Raw genomic sequence first — 22,317 nt, forward strand, 5'->3', positions numbered from 1 at the left:
CATCTATACCGTATCGCTCTCTCGTAGGAGCTTCGTGATCGGTATCAGCTTTCTCCTCCTGGCCAGCGCAACAGGGGATAGATCTTCATAGATCTGCAGGGAGGTATCCTCAAATCGGCAGGACCCCTCTGCTCTGGTCTTGTGGAACACCGCATCCCGAGATCTAAAGTGGTGCAGTCTGGCAATAACATCCCGCGGCTGTTCTTTGGCTAGGGGTTTGCTCCTGAGGGCCCGGTGGCACCGGTCCATGTGTAGCTCAGCCTCTGGTAGATCTGGCAGCAGAGCTTTCAGCCATCGGGAGACGAAATCTTCAACGTTAGTAATCGCCTCAGGGATGCCGCGAATCCTGATGTTGTTGCGGCGATCCCTATTTCCCGCATCTTCTTGCCGGTCAGCGATTTCGTATATTTGGGTCTGAAGGTGCGACGAGCGCTTGTCGTTTTCCTTTAAGGCCTTAGTTGTGGCCGCCATTTTTTCCTCCAGTGCCCCGGTCCTACCGCCCACGTTTTGCACTTCTTTGCGAAGCTCCTGTATTTCGGCTTGTAACAGGGTTTTTAGGTCGCAGTAGAGGCGATCGAAATCGCAGCGGCGGACCGGCAGCTGTCCCGGTCCCTCCGCCATGTCTTCATCCCGATCGGAGTCAGAGGCGGCTGCTGAACTCGGCGCCATTTCTGTGTCAGCATTACGGGGGTTAGATTTGTTCAAATATTTCCGGAGATCACCCGTTGCCTTCTTCTTTGTACTCTGCGGAGCCATCCTGGCAGGTTTAGTTTGTTGATTTTGGGGAGTGTGAGGGAAAAATATGATTTTTAGGTGGATTTCTTTATGTTATTGTCTCAGCAGGGGACGGAGCTCTGGGTTCAGGCTACCATCCACCACACCATCGCGCATGCGCCTCTAGTTTTTTTTTTTTTTTTTTTTAATACAAATAAATATAAAAAAACACAATGTGGGGATAGGCATCAAAGACTCCACACTGCTAAATTAACGCAGTATTGGTGAAACAATAGCACAAAAGAAAAATACCACTAAAACCAGTTTTGTTTAGGCGACAACCGTGAACATCAAAAGTTCCTTGAAAAACTCAATAGTATTCCAATGTTTCCCATATCTCCCATATCTCCAGGTATTAACCTCCGCTCGGTTATGAAAGCATTGTTAAAGGTATTCCGATTGGTTCAGTTTCTCTTTTGAACTTATGATATGCATTTATTAATCAGAGAGACGTTTAATACACTTGAATATAATTCAAATATAGGTCTACATCTCTGGAGTGCAATAGCACCTCAAGAAAGAAAAAGTTTGCTGTATACGGCATACACTTTATACATCTTTATTGGTTTCATTTCCTGTGCTTCCAATGTACATTTTAAAACTATTAAGCACACACAAGTGCAATTACATAGACTGGACATTTGGTATGAAAGCGCATTCAGTTTCCTTGTCCCTGTTACCTCAGGTGGACCACTATTTATTACCATGGTCACAGGCCTACACATTTGCTGCGTCCTATTTCAGCCTTGATCACGGTTTTTGTTGGCTATCCATTAACTGTTACTATACACCTCAACTAACCGTCCATCCCATTTCCACTCCCCACATTGAGAAAAGATGGACGTCTGATCTTCATCGTTGTAAATTTGAGTGAGTACCACAGCCCTCGCCAGGTGGACCAAACAATGCCATTATCCTGTTCCCCAGTATAGTTTCCCTTCTTGTAATATACCCCATTCAAATTGGCCATATGGCACCTGCAAAGAAACAAAAAAATTGAAATCATTTAGGGTGAAAACTTTAGCAGCAAATAAAATATATGTCTTTTTTACATTAATCTAGAAGTGTAAGATCGTCTGTATCCATCACGTATTCGTTTGAAATGTATCAGGCTATAAATATCAGATAGATAAGAGATAGAGAATGTTTAAAAGCAGATATAACTTGAAAATATATCAGCTAAGGTAGAGCCAACATAGCAAAATTAGTTGTTTTTAATTAAGTGTATTCTTGTTTTGTAGAACAAGTAAATGAAGATAGTCCACATTTACAAATACCTTTACCATTAGCTACAGTTTAATGTGACAAGTGACCGAAAAATTCTGCTAGCAATAGAAAATGGGTTATGTTAACTTCTAACAAAAGTAGAAATCTCCTGGTACTAACGGATTTTTAAATATATATTATAAGATAAAGTGCACCCAAGGGTAAGAATATAACAGTGTAATATAAAAATACACAAGTTATCTAAAATGTACAATTGAGAACACGACAGGCCGGTCAACGCAAGGGAGGTCCTGTAAGTGTGAAGAGGAGATGCGATAGAGACCCTGTGCACTGGGTCTCCGGATCAACCAGCGAGCCTCAGTTCCCAGGCGGATTCAGACAGTTCCAAGGTGAGGCGAAAGACGTGAACATCTTATGTCTCACGTTGGAACTGACTAACTCTTCCTGCAACAGCATAGCTGGAACTGGAGAGAATTCCGTGTATAATATCATTACACGGCACAGTTTCCCCTTGGCCCTAGCGACCTCGATAATGTCACTAGAGAAGATAGGGTCAAAGAGTTTCTAGCTAGAGATGGAAAAACAATGGAACACTTTCAAAGTAAGATGTGTCCCACTGTCCCCCCATCATCTATGGATAATCCCCCAAAGTTTCCCAAGGCACTCATGACGGTCGTGGGGAAGCTAGTGGAGAAGTCCATGCTATCCCGAAAGGAGGACAATTACTATTGGCGCTACCGACTTTCTCAGGAGTAAGGCTCACCCCTGATGGAGAGGATGATTTTGAGAGTTGGCTAGAGCAGGCCACCCTGATTGTGCAAGAATGGGGGGAGAGCATCAGAGCAGGATTTTGTGTGAAATGTGATGCCTCGCGAATCGAGTCGCCAATCCACAGAAGGCTAATAATGCTGCTAAATGAGCAGGCGTTTACCATAAAAAAAAACTCCAAAAACATCGCAATACTGTACTGTATATGTTTCACGGAACCAGAAAGAGGATATAAAGAAGTAAAGTGATGTGCTGCATTTGCTTCTGAATCTAGGGTGTTGGTGTGAGCAGGAGGGAAAGAGGAGAGAGAGTTTTGGGATTGAGGTTGATCCTGTGTTTTTGAGTGTTTTATGAATTTGTGTTTGTGTGTGATAGTGGGACTTTGTATTGTTTATGTGAGCCTTCGTGTTTGAGGGAAGAGGGGAGTGTGGGACTGCGTGAGAGAGAAAGAGAAAAATGAAAATATTTACTAAATAAAGTTAAATTGTTTAGTAGTTGGTTAAGATTTTAGTTGTTTGTTGGTAGCGTAGCTACTAGTTAGAAGCACGCTATTTTCAGTTAGTTAAGTTAGTTACTTATATTTAGTTATAGTTTGATATTATTTCGTTTACTTTTAATTATATGTTAAATGTATTGCGAATTGCTTGCGAACCCTGACTGAACCGCAGATTTGTTCTTGACCAAAAAAGGGCCAATTTCGTATAGTACGTAACATGACATCTCTAGTAGCTATAGAAGCCTGCACCTCCTGTACCCCTCTCTGAATTATCACAAATCTAAATTAGGACTTGTGTCTACTCCAAATCTTTTTACACATTCGTTCTCTAATCCAGATTCCGGGTCCCAGCTAAATTCCTTTAAAAATGGTTGGAAAGTGGTATTCAGATAATTAAAGATCAGTTTTCAGGAACGGGCTTTAAGACATTTAATAGAATTTGTAAAAAAAAATATTAACCTCCAAATCTAACTTCTATATATATTTGCAAATACCCACATTTATAAGTAAGAGGTTTAAAATAAATCATTTGACGGTCATTACATATTTTAAACATCATCTTTCTTCACATCCTCTAAATCAATCTCTAGATTAACCTCCAGCTTTTATCCAGTGTTCTCACCCTGGATGCAATAGTGGATAGTGGAAGGACATTTGGGATTGAGCATAGGTGGCTTAATCAGTGGCTCAGTCAAAATGACTGAGCCACGGATTGAGCCATCTGTGCTGAAGCAGGGATATTCCTAATACCTGGCCTGTTGGTGGCTCTTCAGTACTGGAGTTGGCCACCCCTGCCCTATGTGCACAATAATAAAAGAAAGTGCATATAACCTACTTGTACATTGGTGTATGACCCCTACTAAACTACATGCTATGAATCCATTGTTATCCCCTTCATGTTGGTGGAATTGTAGCCAGCAGGCTTTATAATTGCACATTCCATTGTTCTGTCCCAAGGTCCAACCATTATGGGACAGTGTTTTATGTATTATTCATTCCACTACAGAGGAGGCTCTTGATAAAGATCCATGGGTCCTGATTCTGGGTAAAGCCGTTCCAGGAGCTAATAATTACATGGCTTAATTGATTTCGCACATATTGATTGCCACTTTTAAGGGTTACTCCCCATGCAAGATTTTTAAAAGTATGCAAACCTCTATTGTATTAAACGTTTACTTTTTTTTTTTTTTTTGGAACTTTTTCTCCTTCAACCAATTTCATTGTGCAGCTATAGTAACAAAATATGAGCAATTCTGGGTTTTAGTGTCTAGCAGAATTTATGGAAAATGATACAATAAACTTTATTTTCAGCCTGTATTATAAATGGTGTATTGTATAGAGGCATACCCCGCATTAACATACGCAATGGGACCGGAGCATGTATGTAAAGCGAAAATGTACTTAAAGTGAAGCACTCCCTTTTTTCCACTTATCGATACATGTACTGTACTGCAATAGTCATATACGTGCATAACTGATGTAAATAACACATGTGTAACAGGCTCTATAGTCTCCCCGCTTGCGCACAGCTTCGGTACAGGTAGGGAGCCGGTATTGCTGTTCAGGACGTGCTGACAGGCGCATGCGTGAGCTGCCATTTGCCTATTGAGCGATATGTACTTACTCGCGAGTGTACTTAAAGTAAGTGTCCTTAAACCGGGGTATGCCTGTAATCTAGTTGGTTTGTACGTATGTCTTAAGCATCGGCCCAGTCCTTGTCTTGCCTTACCCTAACCCCTCGCTTTTATTTTGTATATTCTCTACTCCTATGTCCAAACCTTCTACTTCTATATTTGGGAAATATTCAAGTGATGTTTAGATACTATATTTAAAGACTTTGTTAACAAATATGTAACAGTGAACTCGTAATTTGCAGTTATTTCCTGGAGCAGTGTCATGGTTGATCACATTGTCATTGTATATTGTATTTAACCCCTTCGTTGCTAGATGGAACTATCCTAGTGACCTCAAGTGGCCCCACTGTCAGTGAACTGGTTAATGAACTAGACCAGGAGTGGCCACCTCCATGGCCTCCAACAGGTCAGGTTTGAAGGATTTCCCTGCGTCAGCACAGGTGGCTCAATCGTTTTTTGACTGAGCCACCTGTGCTGAAGCAGGGATATCCTGAAAACCTGACCTGTTGGAGGACTGCAGTTGGCCACACCTGCACTAGACAATAATGCTTCAGTTATAGATGCAACTGGTTGAGCCTGACAAATAGCCCTCCTTTCCCCCATTAATTACACCCCATATAAATCTCAGTGGTGAGAACATGTACAGCCATTTGCTTTGCATACCTATTGAACCACCAGCCACATTTGTTCTCCTTTGCACAATTGCCATTAATGAACCTGTCCTGATCCTTATCAGATGTGCTGAACTGCATGCCTTTGAGTGATGCCGACCATTGCGTTTCAAAGTTATTTCCACCAGACAGGGCATCTCCCGCGTTCCCAGAGTACAAGCCAAGCACAAGCCTGTAACCGTCCTTCAGAAAAACAATGCAGAAGAAATTATACTCCGGTTCAGCGGAATCTGACATCTGGTCGCTGCCGGCATTTGGCGAGGGACCCTTCCTCGCAGCCGCTCCGCCACTGGACACTCTTCCGCCAGCCGTTTCGCCAATAAGGTAAGTTCATTTAAGGGATTTTAGCGGTTAGGGTAGGGGGTTAAGGATAGGGGTTTTAGTGTAAGGGATTAGGTTTTTAGGGTAGGGAATTAGGGTAAGGGGCTAAGGTTCTTAGAGTTGGAAATTAGGGCAAGAGTTTAAGGTTCTTAGAGCAAGGGGTTTACGGCAGGGGGTTTATGGGAGGGGGTTAAGGTTTTTAGTGTAAGGGTAGTGTTAGTATTAGGGGTTAATATTAGCTTTTTTAGAGTTAGGGGCTTACCAAGGTAGCGAAACGTCCGTCGGTGAGATGTCCCTGCGGCTAAATGTCAGTGGCGACTAGGCCGCGGCTAAACAACCGCCACAAAATGTCCTAGAATGCCGTTTTAGATCCGTTATCAGGTTTGCACTGTGACGTATTAAAAATATATCCCTTATAAGAAAGAACATATTTAGCAACTTGCAATTCTGCTGGTTAAAAACAATGCACAGCCTAAAGGGAAATAGAATAATGTATTAAACACCTCAACGTGGGTGTGAAACATAGTGATGCGTTGCAAGAATGGAAACGTTAACAATATTCAAGCATATTAATAAGGTATAAATGAGCCAAGCTATAAAACTGGTGGTGGATACATGTGACTCCTGCCGTCTCAGTAACCCCTGTCATTCTAGAGGAGTCTGTGATGTATTTCAAAGGTGCCAGAGAAGCCCCCTCCAGCACTGAAAGGGGTAATAACAATGTGGAAAAGGAATTTTTCTCTTGAAAATAATAGTGGAAGCATTGAACTGGCTCTTAAAAGAACATTGAATTAAAATATGGTATATTCATATTATTATTTATTATTATAAACAGGTAAAGTACTGTTTTATCACATTATTTAGTTGATTTTTAAGGAAAAAATAAAAATCTGAATAAGGTTTGTTCTTTTGTCTCTCATACATATACTTGTGCAGACTACAGTATATATATATGACACAAACATGTAAATATACATACACAGGCATCTTTCAATATACAACAGCTCAATACTGTATATGGAATTTTGGTATAACGCAACTTCTAAATTAGGGAACAAATTCATTATGTTAAATTCACATTTTCAAAAAATTTCATCTCAAAATTATAATTTATTTGGGGGGAGATTGAACAATGCACGGTCAGTCGTTTATCTGAGCGTGCGTTTCATACTACTCAGGGTGGATGTGCGCACATTTCATACTGCACTGCTTTCCTGCACTGTTCATGCCACCCAAGCTTGCATGTTTATTTGTGTTCATCGCACCAGGTCCAACCCCCCCCTCCTACTAACCCACATTGCACCACATCTTCACCCACAACCCACAACCCACACTCAGAGACACACACACACACACACACACACACACACACACACACACACACACACACACACACACACACACACACACACACACACACACACACACACACACACACACACACACACAGAGACACACAGAGACACAGAGCCATACACACACAGAGACACACACACACACACACACACACACACACACACACACACACACACACACACACACACACACACACACACACACACACACACACACACACACACACACACACACACACACACACACACAGAGCCACACACACACACACACACACACACACACACACACACACACACACACACACACACATACACACACACACAGAGACACACACACACACACACACACACACACACACATACACACACACACACACACACACACACACACACACACACACACACACACACACACACACACACAGAGCCACACACACAGAGCCACACACACAGAGCCACACACACACACAAAGCCACACACACACAGAACCACACACACAGAACCACACACACACACACACACACACAGCCCCACACACACACCTCTACCTTCTCTGAGAAGGAAGCAGCTCAGTGTGCTCTGTCCTCCGACCAGTCCCCTGCGGCCCGGCATCCTGCAAAGCCCCGCCCCGGCTTCCTTCGACCTCCAACCAATCCCCTGCGGCCGGCATCCTACAAAGACCCGACCACGGCATCTTTCTACCAATCTCCTGCGGCCCAGCCGGCATTCTCCAAAAGCCCAAACCCCCGGCATTCTGCAAATCCTCATCTGCTACCGCATCTTCTCCTCACCGCCCGTGTGTTGCCCCCGCCGCATCGCACAGCGGCCCCGCATCGCGCGCCACTGCATCCTGCTACAAGAACCGGGACCAGGGCCAAAAATCAGGACATTACTGGGACGGACCGGCAACCGGGACAGGAATGAAAAAACCGGGACTGTACCGGCAAAACCGGGACGAATGGTCACCCTAACACTTGCCAACAAGCCAACCAATAATCAGACATGCTTCGCTTTGACACCTTGCTCTGTAGTAGCATGAACTAGCAGAGTCCTCTTTTCTTACCTGTTCACTTGTCATTCTGAAGTTTTCATAGATTGCATATCTCATATTTCCTTGCCAGTCCATCAGATCAACCTGTAGTAACATTTCTCCTGGAGAGTCATAAAGTGGATGATAAGCTATTGTTTATTGGTACATAGAACATGTTTAAGAGTGTCACAGACAGAACAGCCTGGCAGGGAAAGGGTTAACGAAAACAACAATGTACTCACGTCTATCCAATAGGTCATAAATATGGTTATTCCCAAGCCAGTACTCATCATTTCTGCCCTTAAAGAGGCCAAAGCCTTGTTTATAATCATCCCATTTCCTGGAAAACAGTAACAATGTGAGAGAGGGAGAAAGAGAGAAGGGAAAGAGAGAGGCCACTGCCTATCTGCTGCCCTGGGGGATTGAGAAGGCCTGTTAGAGGCTTGTGGATGGGGCCTGCAGAGCTCTCTGTCAGGGGAGCCTTCCTTCTACCAGCCTACAGAATGCTGCCTCAGACAGGCACCTCCAAATACAACCTCCAGCAGGCCCCCTCTGCAACATCTTCCAGGAGTCCCCCTCTGCATGGTTTGTCGACAGGGGCCCCGGGCCCCATTACTCACTGCTCCCAGGACAAGAGTCCCAGCTGTCTCCTCCCCCACCCCCTGTCAGCGGTGCAGGCTCTGGTGTTTGCCCCAGTTGAGTTTGAATAAAGGCTTTTGTGCCTAAATAAAAAAAAAACCTCCCACGCACATCTACCATTGATTGCATCTCCAAAGCAATGGCATGGTTTCTGTGTAGACCTTTAACTAAGGATGGACACGTTACAGAGTTTGAAATATGAACATCAAAGTTTGTGGTGAAGTTTGAGTTTAACTACTTAACGACCCTTTGGTTTCGAGCCAAAACCTGTGACAGGCACATCCTTTTTTTTTTTTTTTTTTACAAATTCAAAACCAATCGAATCCCCGCAAAACCAAAATACGGGTCAGAGTGCCCACCCAATACGGGTCAGAGTGCCCACCCTTACCTCTAACATATAAACGGCTAATACAGCTGCTGGAACATCAATATGCTAAGTACTGTATATAAGTTTATATTAGCAGTAACATTCTGCAATGCTGTGTAAAGCTTTAAACATCTTCAGTTTTTTTGCTAGCTCTGCAGTGAAAAGGTTTAACAATAACCGCGTTGCATTTTAGGTCCTGGCAGGTGTTATATCAGTGAGAAAAGGCGTGACCTTATTGTAAATACACTAGTCTTTGAAGTGGGAGAAACCTGGTTGGTAATAATTGAATGTGTGCTGTGCAAGAATGAAATAATTAGTATTGTTATGTAAAAATGTACACCTCAAAAATCATGCTAAAATGATAAATATTTATACCGATTGAAATTAACTTTCCCATTGCTGCGACGTTGAATAACTGTCCATCCTCCGCCATCAGACATGTCACAGTACACAAGGAACGGCTCCTTCCCAGGTCTCGGTCGTACACGGAAGTAGCCGCTCCCAGTTCTCCCACTTTCAAAAACCGAGGAGCAATCTGCAAAAAAATGAATGTCTTTAAATAACCTTACTGTTTGGCAAAACTCGATGGTCAAGGTCAGAACTTCTAGTGGCTAAAATCCTTGTGATGCAGGGCAAAACCAAGCTGTGTAATGCCTTACGGACACCAAAAGGGTCAAGGAGATCCAATTCACATGTATTGGTCATTTAACCAATGCAGTGCTATGGCATACTTTCCAACTGTACCTATTAAGCAGGGACAGTACCTGTTTTTTATGTTCTGTACCTAATTAAAAAAAAAAAACAGCTGTTACCCATTGTATCTATTTCCGACAGTGGTTGAAGCTCGGAATCTTCAGCTAATTAAAGCATGTGAGAGATTGATGATGGATCTGCTAATGATCTGATGATGTGGTGTAATGGAATAGCGCTGTTATTGTGTGTGTATACAAATACTTTTCAAAGATGCACATTTTATTGGTAATGTGATCTTTGCATATAGTTAATCACCAACTTTTTCCAGTACAGCCTTAAACAGTATCACGTGCTTAGAACTCCCTGCACTAACGTATTAAATAAAGTGCACCTATTTTCATGTGCCAAATGCTGGAGGGTCTGCTATGGGAAACCTCAGAAGATTCCAACATACGTCCCAGTAGCACTGAAACATTATACTTTGACGCCGTGGCTATGGGAGCCTGACATGCATTACTTTGTTGCCTGCAATGATAACAAGAGAATTGCAGACACAGGGAGGGAATGGGACATTTAGTCATAGCCGTGCCGCCGTCACCAAGTCCCCACGACGCTTAGCCGCAAACGGACAATCCGCCACAGCCACACCACCTCTGGCTGCTTCTATGAGAAGGTATGTTTTTAGTGCCTAAGGTAGGCAGTTACATTTAGGGGTTTCCGTGGTTAGGGTAGGGGATTAACTTTAGTGGATAGGGTAAGGGTTAAGTGTAGGGGCTTAGGGTACGGGGTTTTAGGATAATGGGTTAAGGCTATTAGGGTAGGGGGTGGCATTAGTATTAGGGGATAATATTAGGGGATTTTAGTTTAAGGGTTAAGGTTAGGAACTTACCTTATCGGCGAAGCGGCCGGAGGCTGAGCGTCCCGATAGTGAGGTGATTTGCAGCTAAATGCCAGTGGTAATTTGGTCGTGGCAAAACAGCCATGACCAAATGTCCTACACCACACAGGGAGACTACTGAGATAAGTCCCTAAAGATCATCAACCAATGTTATGTCATTTATTTACAGCTACAGCTAACCTCAATTCACATGAGCTTTATTTCTGTTGCTAGGAAAGCAAAGGGCAACTAAGAGACTGCAGGACTCAGAATAGGTATCAGAATATCAGGTTAGAATAGGTATCAGAATATTAGGTTAAAATAGGTATCAGAATAGAAAAAAATCAGAACACATGAGTTCCCCAATCAGTGTTCAGAGTGCGCAAACTGTGAGTCCATGATGATAAGCATTTGTAATTAAGGCAATATATTCAGACAATGTAGTCGGGCTCATGATTATAGATCAAGGTAAGTCACATATGCTCGAATATTGAGGAGAGGTAGCACTCTGACGGCACCCAGATGGTATATCGGTGGACCCCATGGCAACAGAGTACACAGACCCCTCGTAGACCAAGGATCTTTCTCCCGTGGAGCTAGACTAATAAATGAATGAGCAAGTCCATTAAATAACTTGTAATGGAAAGTACTCATGACTTGATAGTTAGAATTTAGTTCAAATGTCACGAGAGAGGGATTTAAGACAAAACAATTCATCACCTGCAGAACCACATATGTGGTATATATGCTCCAATGCCCATGTGGACTCCAGTATGTGGGCCGGACCTCAAGAAGTCTTAGAATCCGCATATTGGAACACCTGGGCAATATAAGGAGGGGCATGACCACTCATAGCGTGCCCCTCCACTTTATTCAAAAACACGGGGGGGACCCCTCAGGACTACTTTATAGGGGATTAGAGGTGATCCCTGAGAACTGGAGGGGGGGAGATAGATTGAGACGTCTACGTCAGAGGGAGACGTTTTGGATATATCGTTTAAAATCTATGTCCCCCCTAGGCCTTAACGTCGACCTAGACATTGCAGCATTTAATTAAATCTTAACAGTTAACTTAGGCATCCATTAAAATATACGGAGTTTTGAGGGAGGAACTTTTTATCCTTATCCTTATCTAGAACCATGAGATATTGGATTAGATGTGGGTTTGACTGTATCTCTCCCTCTCCCCTTCTTCTCTTTACAGTTCCCTCCCTCCTTCAGCTTTTTAGACTTTCAAACCTTTGTTCAGCGTCAGTTCTCTTTTCAGTTGTCAGTTCTGCTTTTTAGTTTTTTAGTTTTTTAGTTCATAGTCTTTAGGTTTCAAGTGATTTTAATGCTTTGTGTGATTTGACTTTTTTAATAGGTTGAAAAATTATTAAATTAAAATATGAACCATATTGCGTATGATTAATTTATAATTGTTTTTAATTATCTCTTAATCCTGGCAGAGATGGGTTATCTGCTTTTTATATAAAGTCTTTGGGTAATTTTTAGCCCAATTCATAAAAATGAGTTTTTAACCAATTTGTATGTAGTTGTAAAATTACATGTAATCAAGAAAATGTTTAAATTTAAGAAACAAATACCTTGTGAGCTGTAATTTTCATATGACCAATATTGCCATATGATCAGATGGACCTCCATTTGAGGTCTTAAATTATAAAACCTGTGAAATATCAAAGTAAAGATTTTAAAGGAATTTGTATAAAATTGTGAATGTGTGTGAATTTTAAAAACAGACCTAATGAGGCTCTGATCAAATTAATCAAATTAATCAAATTATTCAACAAAAGAATTAATAAGCATGCGATTTACTGCGCTCATAAAATTAACCCCTGATATGTAAGGTTATTAATTTATGTAAACATGAATGTTTTAGTTTAAACCAACTCTGAAAAATAACACAGTGTGTTTACAGAACATTAAAAATGCACACTTCAACTGAAAAACAATGTAATTAGGGCTTTATGAAACACAGCCCGCCCCAATCAGAAATTGATTACACAAGGGGTCTATATAAGACTCAGAGACCCCCCCCCCATGTCAGCATAAGAGCCTGAGGAAGCCGATGACTCGGCGAAACGCGTAGCTCTAAGTCCCAGCTGAATTTGACCCAACGTGGCTCCCGTAGCCGGATCGACCAAGCAGCCATTGCAGCCAAGGAGTAAAGGTTTTTTCTCTTTCTCCTGCCTCACGGACGCGTGATCGGCACAAACGGCTGCTTAAACTGTATCCTGAAATGCAGGCAAAAAACCGGGCGCTTACCTTAGGGTATTAGTACAGGGTAGAGAATAAAGTAAAATACTTATCCCAAAACCAATGGATGTAGTCTTTCACAGTGCAATCCGTGGCTTGCGATGAATTCCTCTGCTCGACCCCAGAGAGGGGTATCCAAACCCTCAAGGTATAGGAGAACGAAAAGGAAAAAAGGGGGAGCAAAGGATTAGATGGACCTATATTAACATTACTAAGATGACTTCATAGCATATCTAGCTGTTTAATAAAGGTGGGTTGACGAAATGACGGTATATTGTAATCCAATACTCACACGGCCCTGTGTGAGCACATATGTGTAAGGGTATCTTGTTCCTGGTATCCACTTCTTAGCCCAAATGTTGTTCAGATGAAAGGGGGGGGTTTAGAAAAAATAATCATACACTACTTACACGGCCATGTGTAAGCTCAATCCTGGGAGAGAATAATGTGGGGTTGTCTGATGGACCCGTCCGTGGTACTTCCCGTGGCAACGTATAATCAGCTGCTTGCGGGCAAAGTAATTGCTGGCGGTTCCCCTTCCCTCACACGTTCCAATCCTCCCCCCTCCCCGATTCAGGAAACGGGGATGCGTGGGGTAAAATGATAGCAGGGCGTCAGTTACAGTCTTCAATTAAATGAGCGTTTTATTAAACATTTAAACAGAACAAAAGACTCACAGAATAATGTTTAGAGCACCCCGTGGCACTCCGATCAGCGTGGCTGCAGGTCGCCTTCCAGCTGCGCTGTCTTCCGTATCCGGATTCAGAAGTGATGGAAACTTCTGACGCGGCTGTGACTGCAGTCCGCTTCCACTTGCTACGGATGCCTCCAACGTCCAAAATGATGTGGTGAATTAGAGCAACGCGTTTCGCCGTTCTCGACGGCTTCCTCAGGCTCAAAATGTAAAATGGTGGGGGTCTTCTTAACTTATATAGACCCCATTAATCATACATATTGGTTAAACATGGTCAGTTAATTGTTATCTGCCTTAAAGGGATATACCCCCATTGTGGTTGTGGTATCTAATTCATATGCAGGGCTGCTATAGTGTGTTGTAGAAAACATTATGAAAAAACATTAAAAATGGAGACTTGCTGACTAAATCAAATGTGATAATGATATACAACAATGAATATAGGTAAAAACAATACAGATATAAAATACTCTTAAAAGCATCCTAGCAATCACTAAAAATATAGTTAATTCTAGGGCATTCTTCTTTCACAAGTTAAAATTCAATTACATTACAAATTTTATTACATTACAATGTAACTTAAAAAATGCATACTGCTATTATCAGAAAAATTAGTAGAAAATAAATTTCCACGTCGAAGTTTTAAAAATGTTAAAAAACTCATACTTATTCGATAAATCTTTAAAATATGTGTAACTATTATGTTAAAAGTTTAGTTGCGATGGTAAGTATAAATGAACCTAAAAATAATGGTGTTTATGCTCAAATTCATATTTTCCACTTTAAGATGAATATGGACCTGAATTCAGTGGTCAATGCAATTTATACACAGTAGATGGTAATCCGTGTATCTATAATCAAAAAACAGGGTTATATTGGTTAAGACACAGTTTTTCTGGTAACCTGTTCCAATCAACCCCTATGTTTTAGTAAATAGATTAAGTGGGTTAAAACATAGGGGTTGATTGGAACAGGTTACCAGAAAAACTGTGTCTTAACCAATATAACCCTGTTTTTTGATTATAGATACACGGATTACCATCTACTGTGTATAAATTGCATTGACCACTGAATTCAGGTCCATATTCATCTTAAAGTGGAAAATATGAATTTGAGCATAAACACCATTATTTTTAGGTTCATTTATACTTACCATCGCAACTAAACTTTTAACATAATAGTTACACATATTTTAAAGATTTATCGAATAAGTATGAGTTTTTTAACATTTTTAAAACTTCGACGTGGAAATTTATTTTCTACTAATTTTTCTGATAATAGCAGTATGCATTTTTTAAGTTACATTGTAATGTAATAAAATTTGTAATGTAATTGAATTTTAACTTGTGAAAGAAGAATGCCCTAGAATTAACTATATTTTTAGTGATTGCTAGGATGCTTTTAAGAGTATTTTATATCTGTATTGTTTTTACCTATATTCATTGTTGTATATCATTATCACATTTGATTTAGTCAGCAAGTCTCCATTTTTAATGTTTTTTCATAATGTTTTCTACAACACACTATAGCAGCCCTGCATATGAATTAGATACCACAACCACAATGGGGGTATATCCCTTAAGGCAGATAACAATTAACTGACCATGTTTAACCAATATGTATGATTAATGGGGTCTATATAAGTTAAGAAGACCCCCACCATTTTACATTTTGAGCCTGAGGAAGCCGTCGAGAACGGCGAAACGCGTTGCTCTAATTCACCACATCATTTTGGACGTTGGAGGCATCCGTAGCAAGTGGAAGCGGACTGCAGTCACAGCCGCGTCAGAAGTTTCCATCACTTCTGAATCCGGATACGGAAGACAGCGCAGCTGGAAGGCGACCTGCAGCCACGCTGATCGGAGTGCCACGGGGTGCTCTAAACATTATTCTGTGAGTCTTTTGTTCTGTTTAAATGTTTAATAAAACGCTCATTTAATTGAAGACTGTAACTGACGCCCTGCTATCATTTTACCCCACGCATCCCCGTTTCCTGAATCGGGGAGGGGGGAGGATTGGAACGTGTGAGGGAAGGGGAACCGCCAGCAATTACTTTGCCCGCAAGCAGCTGATTATACGTTGCCACAGGAAGTACCACGGACGGGTCCATCAGACAACCCCACATTATTCTCTCCCAGGATTGAGCTTACACATGGCCGTGTAAGTAGTGTATGATTATTTTTTCTAAACCCCCCCCTTTCATCTGAACAACATTTGGGCTAAGAAGTGGATACCAGGAACAAGATACCCTTACACATATGTGCTCACACAGGGCCGTGTGAGTATTGAATTACAATATACCGTCATTTCGTCAACCCACCTTTATTAAACAGCTAGATATGCTATGAAGTCATCTTAGTAATGTTAATATAGGTCCATCTAATCCTTTGCTCCCCCTTTTTTCCTTTTCGTTCTCCTAAACTGTATCCTGGACTGCATGAGGAGGCCAGGGGTCCAACCTCTATGTATGTGTGTGAGTCTTGTTGTTCATCATTTGTTTATTAATTATTAAATGTTTTTCAAACCCCACTGACATCGTGCCTCACTTTTCCTCCAACTACCCCCCCCTATCACAACCACTGGGGAGAGTCCCTATCTGATGCCAAAGACCGGGGTTAGAACTCTATGCTGATTCCCATTGAAGAACAGCTCACATCGGGGGGAGATGCAGAAGGGTTAATTTAACCCCAAAGTTACCAACTCTCTGCAAGGACTCACACTTGGCCGTGTGAGTACAGATATATTTATATATTTATTCCACAACCCTTTCAATCACCCTTTACCTGATGTTGGGAGTGACTGGAATTGTATAAAGAAGGATACCATATACCGTGTCCGCTTACACATGGCCGTGTAAGTGCATTAGCAATTTTAGCAAACCCCCAGCATCATTGTTGTAACCACAGTAATTTTGTAATTGTATTGTTCTTTTATTGTTCTTTTATGCTTCTCTAATCCCACGCTCCCCCATTGCTTGTCTGTTGATGGTTAGAGTGCCGAAATCCAAGTTCTCTCAGCCCAGACAAAGTAGAGGAAATAGCATCCCATGGGGGATCACTCGGCAGATGAAAAAATATTTTATCCTCCGCAACATAGTATTACACAAGGATTGTGAGAGGAAACTCTGACGCGTTTCGCGCATGTGTGTGCTTTGTCAAAGAGTTCATTTCCGCAATTGTGTGTGCCTCTCCCTCTTTGATTAAGAGCACGCATGCGCAAAACGGGTCAGAGGTTCGTCTCACAATCCTTGTGTGATACTATGTTGCGGAGGATCCAATAAAAGATTTTTTCATCTGCCAAGCGATCCAGCCTTGTCATTTAGTTCCTATTGACATGCAGTGCACCACCTAATATGCCCCCATGGAATGCTATTTCCTAGAATAGGTATCAGTATATTAGGTTAGAATAGGTATCACAAGTTTTTTTTTCAAATAAGAGGATATTGTTTCAGGAAAGTAAATAATTTCTTTACGTAATGCACTCTTTCAATATGTTTTGAAAAAACAAGTCTTTATACATATTAACCTAAGACTTCTTAGGCATAATATAAGCTTAGTTTATTTTATATGTAAAGTAAAGAGGCAAATCTCTTAACAAATGTATGAAGAGAAAACATCCCCATTGGAATCAGTGAGATTTTCGTCTTTGATCAATCAGATGCAGTATTTTTGTACTTGTTCTTACTCAGTTTTGCAATGTGGAAGCTTTGATAAATGACACCGTGTGCCATGCACAAACATTCAGCATTCATACGGTACGCATGACATTACGTAGGAAAAAACATCCCATCATCTGACGTTATCTGTAAGAGTGGTAAACACATGGTAAATCAACCAATATCATACCACGTGATCCTAAAACACGTGTTATGCAAAAGAGACAGGTCCATAGTAAGGGTTGCTCCCTTGCATAACATATCAGCTGACAGCGGAAGATGTGTGATGGCTCCCATTAAGAAGAAATATAAAGTAGAAACTGTAAGGAATCGGGGGCCACGTCCCTTGCGGCGTGACTCCTCCTTACCCACTACCAGTACTGCAGCGGCTGCTGCCCCTGCCCCCCGTCGCTACCCATGCCGCCGCCCAGTGCCATCTTGGATTCTGGCACTGGTGTTACAGACCCTCAGCTGGGCTCTACTATTTCCTGGTCTCTCAGCCATTCACGAGCAGCTCCTCGACACGCCTCCGCCATGCCCCTCATCCGGATTGGTCACTGTCGCTTTAAATATCCGGCTGTGACTTCACTTCCTTGCTCTGCATAGCTCCTTGCTTCCAGTGTAGCCTGGATACTGTGTCGTGCTCCTGTTTGTCTTTTCTCCTACAGATTTGAACCGGCTTGTCTGACTTACCCCTCTGGCTCCCGACTTCAGCTTACCCATCACGATTCTTACCTCTCAGACCCTTGGACACGGAAACGGATTTAAACTACGGAACTCTCTATACTCCTGAACTCGGCAAGTACAACGACTATTCTAAATCTTAATCCAGGCCTGGCCACGCTACAACCACATCCCAGACCTGCTCCCTCTGCTGTCGGTGTGTATATTCAACATCCCACCTCAGTACAGGGGACTGGCCTGGTCTATAGGCTGCACAGCGTGACATTATGCAGAGCCCAACAGAAACAGACCTGACTGAGGTGGGCCAACTAATCAGGGGACTCGCGCAATGCATTGATACTTTGGGAAATCAGATCACAAGCCTGGTAATGCAGCTTTCCCAGCTTTCACTACAGCCTATTCCGGCCCCAGCCGCGCAGGGTGGCGACCGGCCATCAGAACTCAGGATTCCTACGCCTAAAGCATATGCGGGTGACCCTCTAGCCTGTCGTGGGTTTTTGAATCAATGTGAAATACAGTTTGAGATTTCTCCCAGCCTGTTCCCCACCGCACGCACCAAGGTAGCTTATGTTTACTCTCTTTTAACAGGGGACGCCTTGGCGTGGGCCTCTCCCATCTGGGAGTTGCGTGCGGAAACCACCCAGGATTACCAGCTCTTTCGCCAAGAATTCCAGCAGGTATTTGATATTCCCGCCCGCAGAGATACTGCCGCTGCTTCTCTTGTTCAATTGTCTCAAGGTCGTAGGTCCGTAGCCAAATATGCATTGGAATTCCGGACTGTCGCAGCGGAGACGCATTGGAACCAAGAAGCCCTTATTGCTGTGTTTTGGCAAGGTTTGTCCGACTCTATAAAGGATGAACTTGCAGTTCAGCCCAGGCCCCAGGGATTGGAGGAATTGATCGCAATATGCATACGAGTGGATCAGCGCCTTCAACAGCGCCGTCATGAACGCCAGCGTCCCAGAATTTTCTCTTCTGACCCTATTCTTCCCAGATCCTTCCCAGCTATTCATCCTGTTCTAGTGTCAGGATTGCCTAGACCTCCTGCCTAGCCATAGCTTCCTTGTCCACTGGGTGTGCTGCTGTCTTCTGTTGGCTCTGGGTTCCTCTGTCTGTCTCCTTGTTGCTTCTGTCTCTGTCCTTTATAGCTTGCTTCCTGTCTGTTGCTTTTGCCTTTGCTTGCTAGTCAGACTCCTACAGTATGCTCATGCCTGTCTTTGATCCTGACCTGTTTCCTGTACCTGTACCTGTATTGTAGTCTGCTCACAGTAAAGGTCCTTGCTAGTAATCTGGCTTGTCCCTGGTTATTCCTGCTCCCCGGTCTCAGTCCCTGCTCCCTGTTCTTAGTCCCTGTCCTGCCCCGCCTGTCCTGTTCCAGTCTCCTCGTTGCCGACCTCTGCTTGTACCTAACTTCGCTGCCTGCCGCCTGCCTCGGACCCCTGCTTGTACCTGACTTCGCTGCCTGCCGCCTGCCTTGGACCTCTGCTTGTGACCCCTACTACGCTCGTGCTGTTCCGGCCACCGAGATCCTACCCGCCACAGGAGTCTCCCGTGACATCTAGACACTGTGGAACCCATGCAGATTGCCAGTCAAGAGTTCCGTAATACCGACAGGACTGCCGATAGAACCCATGACCGGACTGTCGAAAGGGCTCGTCGCCGGAATGAGGGCCTTTGCTACTACTGTGGATCTCCTGAACATACGGTACGTTTTTGTCCTTTAAGGCCCAAAGAACAAACAAGACCAATGGGGCAAGAGGGACTCATTTTGGGGTCAATATCTTCTCACCCTATCTCTGAAGAGGAACTCCCTAAGAGAATTATGCTTCCAGTCTCGCTTAAAGGTCCGAATTTTTGCGTAACCACAGCCGCTTTTCTTGATTCAGGATCCGGTGGTAACTTTGTGGATCAAGATTTTGCTACTCTTAACAAGATTCCACTCATCGCTAAGAAATCGCCGATTGGCCTCGAGGCTATTGATGGTCGTCCTTTGCAACCTGCCTTCATCACGTTAGAGACTCTTCCTCTCACCCTTTCTGCCGGTACTCATACCGAAATCATATCCTTTGACGTGATGCACTCTCCTGCTGTTCCAGTTATCCTAGGATAACCCTGGCTACAGCAGCACAACCCACGCATTGATTGGAGGGATGGCAAGACAATTCAGTGGGAGCCAGAGTCAGATGCCTCACCATTGCCGGTCATTTCTCCTACCACAGTCCTCGCGGGAGTGGAAACGCCCCCGGCTAATGTTTCCGCTCTTCCTGAAGCATATGCGGATTTCATCGACGTGTTTAGCAAGACACAATCGGAGGTTCTACCTCCTCACAGACCTTATGATTGCCCCATTAATCTGGTTCCAGGCGCTGTTCTTCCGAAATGTAAGTCCTAGCCCTTGTCTCTCCCTGAAACTGAAGCCATGGCAGCATGCATCAAAGAAAACCTTGAAAAAGGATTCATTCGTAATTCTTCGTTCCCCGCTGGTGCCGGTTTCTTTTTTGTCAAAAAGAAAGATGGATCCCTGAGACCATGCATTGATTACCGAGGGCTCAATCTCATCACAGTCAAGAATCGATACCCCCTTCCGCTGATCTCCGAACTTTTTGATAGGCTTCAAGGGGCAAAAAAATTTTCCAAGCTAGACCTCCGAGGAGCTTACAATCTTGTTCGCATCCGAGAAGGCGATGAATGGAAGACTGACTTCAATACCAGAAGCGGCCACTACGAATATCTTGTAATGCCCTTCGGTTTATGTAATGCTCCTGGAGTTTTTCAGGATTTCATGAATGATGTATTCCGTGATGTTCTCAACTCTTTCGTAATTGTCTATCTGGACGATATCCTAATTTTTTCTAAAAATCTTCAAGATCATGTCCAGTATACCAGGCTCGTTCTCGTTCGCCTTCGTGTCAATAATCTCTACGCTAAGCTCGAGAAATGTTTTTTTCATCAAACCTCTAGTGCCTTCTTAGGCTATATAATTTCTGATAAAGGATTTTCAATGGACCCTGAAAAACTTAAGGCTGTTTTGGATTGGCCTCAGCCCAACTCTCTCAAAGCCATCCAGCGTTTTTTGGGCTTCTCCAATTACTATAGGAAATTCATCCGAAATTTTTCCACCACTGTGGCTCCTATTACGGCCCTTACCAAGAAGGGAGCTGACCCGTCTGTATGGCCTCCGCAGGCCGTCTCGTCCTTCGAAACCCTGAAACAAGCTTTCGTCTCGGCACCCATCCTGCGACATCCCGATGTTAGTCTTCCTTTTACTTTAGAAGTTGATGCATCTGATTGTGGTGCAGGCGCCATCCTGTCCCAGAGATTCTTCCCTCAAGATAAGCTTCATCCATGCGGTTTTTTTTCAAAGAAGTTTTCGCCCGCTGAAAAGAACTATGATGTTGGCAATAGAGAGCTCTTGGCTATCAAGATGGCCTTACAGGAATGGAGACATCTCCTGGAAGGTTCCCGCGAACCTATCTCTATATTGACCGACCATAAAAATCTTCTGTATATCGAAAATGCACGTCGTCTGGGGTCTCGTCAAGCTCGCTGGGCACTATTCTTCTCAAGATTTAATTATACTCTGTCTTATATTCCTGGTTCTAAGAACACAAAAGCTGATGCCTTGTCCCGACAATTTTCTCCAGAGGAAAGATCCGAAGAGACCCCTGAAACTATTGTACCCTCTAAGTTTATAATTTCCGCCAACTCATTTGACATTCTCGAAAAGATCGTTGAAGCTCAAACACAAATTCCGAGTGGTCTAGAGGTACCGGAAGGAACTCTTTATGCCGCACCCAGGTTTCATCAAAAGATATTAGAATGGGGTCACTCTGTCCGTTCAGCCGGCCATCCCGGCTTCAAAAGAACTTTGGATCTTATCAAACGTACTTTTTGGTGGCCTAATATGGCAAAGATGGTTCATGAATTTACTAGTGCTTGTCCAGTATGCGCACAAAACAAGACTCTTCATCAAAGACCCTCAGGCTTGCTCATGCCCTTCCAAACACAAGGAGGGGAAAAGGGGAAGTGGAGGGGGAAGGAATACCCTCGCTACTGCTTGCTGGATGTGGCTATGTGGAGGTGCTACTATCAGGGGTAATGTAAAATAGAAAAAACAGAGAGAGGTAGAACCCCAAGGAGAGCACTCTACCAATGTGTAGCCAAAATGTATCAGA

General features: G+C 43.1%; 1 protein-coding gene across 1 annotated transcript in view; it reads right to left on the reverse strand.

The window, feature by feature from the left end:
• Window positions 1–1,317: 1,317 nt before the first annotated feature.
• Window positions 1,318–22,317, reverse strand: part of LOC142491142 (fibrinogen-like protein 1) — a 60,662-nt gene continuing 39,662 nt past the window's right edge. Inside the window, exons 4-8 of the mRNA XM_075593434.1 lie at window positions 9,659–9,818; window positions 8,520–8,617; window positions 8,311–8,399; window positions 5,563–5,753; window positions 1,318–1,751 (exon numbers count right to left, since the gene is read on the reverse strand). Of these exons, the coding sequence (XP_075449549.1) occupies window positions 1,571–1,751; window positions 5,563–5,753; window positions 8,311–8,399; window positions 8,520–8,617; window positions 9,659–9,818 (719 nt within the window). The 3' untranslated portion in view covers window positions 1,318–1,570. The remainder of the gene's footprint in view (window positions 1,752–5,562; window positions 5,754–8,310; window positions 8,400–8,519; window positions 8,618–9,658; window positions 9,819–22,317) is intronic.

This window comes from Ascaphus truei, chromosome 3 (genome assembly GCF_040206685.1).
Source record: "Ascaphus truei isolate aAscTru1 chromosome 3, aAscTru1.hap1, whole genome shotgun sequence".
NCBI lineage: Eukaryota > Metazoa > Chordata > Amphibia > Anura > Ascaphidae > Ascaphus > Ascaphus truei.